The 2,267-nt window shown below is 39.1% G+C and overlaps 1 protein-coding gene across 1 annotated transcript; it reads left to right on the top strand.

The window, feature by feature from the left end:
- Window positions 1-1,735: 1,735 nt before the first annotated feature.
- LOC127227491 (keratin-associated protein 19-3-like) lies at window positions 1,736-2,016 on the top strand. The gene has a single exon (XM_051191837.1). It carries the CDS (start codon window positions 1,757-1,759, stop codon window positions 2,009-2,011), a length of 255 nt encoding a protein of 84 aa, XP_051047794.1. The 5' UTR covers window positions 1,736-1,756; the 3' UTR covers window positions 2,012-2,016.
- Window positions 2,017-2,267: the final 251 nt, after the last annotated feature.

Below are 2,267 nucleotides of genomic sequence, written 5' to 3'. Positions count from 1 at the left end.
TATAGTATGTGATGGCATGAACCTTCTGCACCTCAAATATGGCAAACTTTCAAATACCACTCTAAAGTTGGATGAGAAAGGAGGATAGATAGTCCTGCGTCCTGTGTATCTGATAGCACTCCATAGGTTATTCTAAAGAGATCCAGGAAGCTCCCAACACACAGTTGAGGTATTTTTGAGGGTCATGATGCTTGGCTGTGTTTGGAAGGTAGGGATTGACTAGAATTCCTGTCAGCTGTGTCTGACATGCAAAAGATGATTCCAGAGGAAATCACAAGAAACATGTCTGTGATACCACAGAAGGTTGATGTCTCCCAACAATTGCTCACCTTTGACCTGAAGAGATAATGTGAACTACAAGTGCAAAGATAGAGAAGTATTTGATTGGAGAGGAATAAAACTGCTGGTGAATTTAAAGAGTTTAACCATTTTCCCAATGACCAATATAGAAAAAAAAATGAAGACTTGTCTTTTAGAAGGCTAATCAATTATAGAACAAATCAGAAGTGAAACCTTCCTGGGGCAGGGAGGTCTGGAAGGAGATTGTTCACTAATCTCAAAGTGGTAGACAACAAATGTTAAATAGCAGACTTAAGGATGAGAACAATTGGGATTTCATAGAGGGCTCATTTCACAGACTGAGTGCATATCCATGAACAAAAGCACTGAAAACTTATGGGAGATTTCAAGACCACATAAGTAGCAAGTGTATGATTGACTCCGAGAGAGCAGTTTTGTGAGAAAAGATGAGTCTATCGCTGTTGTAAATAGAAACTAAGCCTAGTTCAAATGGATCTGAGCCAATAAGTAGCCAGGTAGGATATCACTAGACAATGTTTAAAACTCACACTAAATCATATTTTCTGAAAATTCTAATAGTTGTTGTGGAATAGGGATCTGTAGAAAGGAGGGTGCTTTGATGGTGGCAGGCAGGAGATAATAAAGGTGAGGTAAGGGCGATGGAATATGGTATATCCATGTGTGAAATTGTCAAAGAACAGATTTCATAAATAAATGGTATTTAATGAAAATCCCACTTGATAAAGCTATAGCTTGATGGAGAAAGAATGGCTACACTTTCAGAGCTTAATGTATGAATAAGAATTGGGGAAAGGCTAAGAGAAAGAGCAGGGGGAGCTAGCTGAATATGTATTATAGATATTAAGAGAAAGAAGGTCAACAAAGAGTTGGTGGGGGGGAATGTCAAAATAAATTCTAATGGATCAATAAATGGTGTTTCCTTTAAATTTGGCTATTTGGCAAGCACTAAGGACTTTGTGGTTATCCCCTGAGTACCCGAGGAGGTCAAATCACCTGAGCTAAAGGTATGCTGGCTGGCTAAAACAATGGAATGTAAACTAAAAAGAAAAGCACTCCAAAGTTGCATAATTACAAGGTTACTGCAAGCTATCAACCAGATTAGAAGATTTTAATTGGAACATCAGCATGGCCTTTGAAGAAGGTAAAATCGTTTTTCATCTTGGAAGCATTTCCTTTACTGGAATGCAAACTCATTAAAAAAAATAATAATAATGATTACTAACAATTCCTTAATAGAAGTGTGTGCCTTTTGTTAAGTAACAAAGAAACTATTTAAATGAATTTATAGACTTGAAATTATTCTGTTGCAAGGAGATGGAATCACATGTCCCTGGTTACTCTATTCAACACAGGGTATAAAAGCTCTCAGGAAAGCTAGGCACATACACACCACACTCAATTCATCTCCAGTGCAAAACAGTCCTCTCCTGACACCATGAGCTACTACAGCAGCTACTACGGAGGCCTGGGTTGCGGCTATGGAGGCTTCGGAGGTCTGGGCTATGGCTATGGAGGCTATGGCTGTGGATGTAACAGCATCCGCAGACTGGGCTGTGGCTGTGGTTATGGAGGTTATGGATATGGCTCCGGCTACGGAGGCTATGGATATGGTTCTGGCTATGGAAGCTACGGATATGGTTGCTGCCGCCCTTCATGCTATGGAGGATATGGGTTCTCTAGCTTCTACTGAGTGAACTTCTGGTCTTCAGACTGTCTTCCTTATTTTGTTCATCTTCAGAGAGGAAAATGTACCGTTTGTTATAGAGAAGACATCTATGACTTATTGACTTCTTGCTCTGAAAGGAACTGATCTTCAATTACTCCAAAGAATGTAGACCCTCCCCCTCTGAATTTATGGATTCATCTATTGTTTCTAGTAACTAACATTTGTTGTGTTTCTACAAGGTCTAAAATTTAAGTTCATCATAAATAAACATGTTTAACTG

Source organism: Phodopus roborovskii, unplaced genomic scaffold, assembly GCF_943737965.1.
Source record: "Phodopus roborovskii unplaced genomic scaffold, PHOROB, whole genome shotgun sequence".
In the NCBI taxonomy this organism is placed as follows: domain Eukaryota; kingdom Metazoa; phylum Chordata; class Mammalia; order Rodentia; family Cricetidae; genus Phodopus; species Phodopus roborovskii.
The sequence above is the reverse complement of the archived record's forward strand: the minus strand, read 5'-3'. Positions and strand labels throughout refer to the sequence as shown.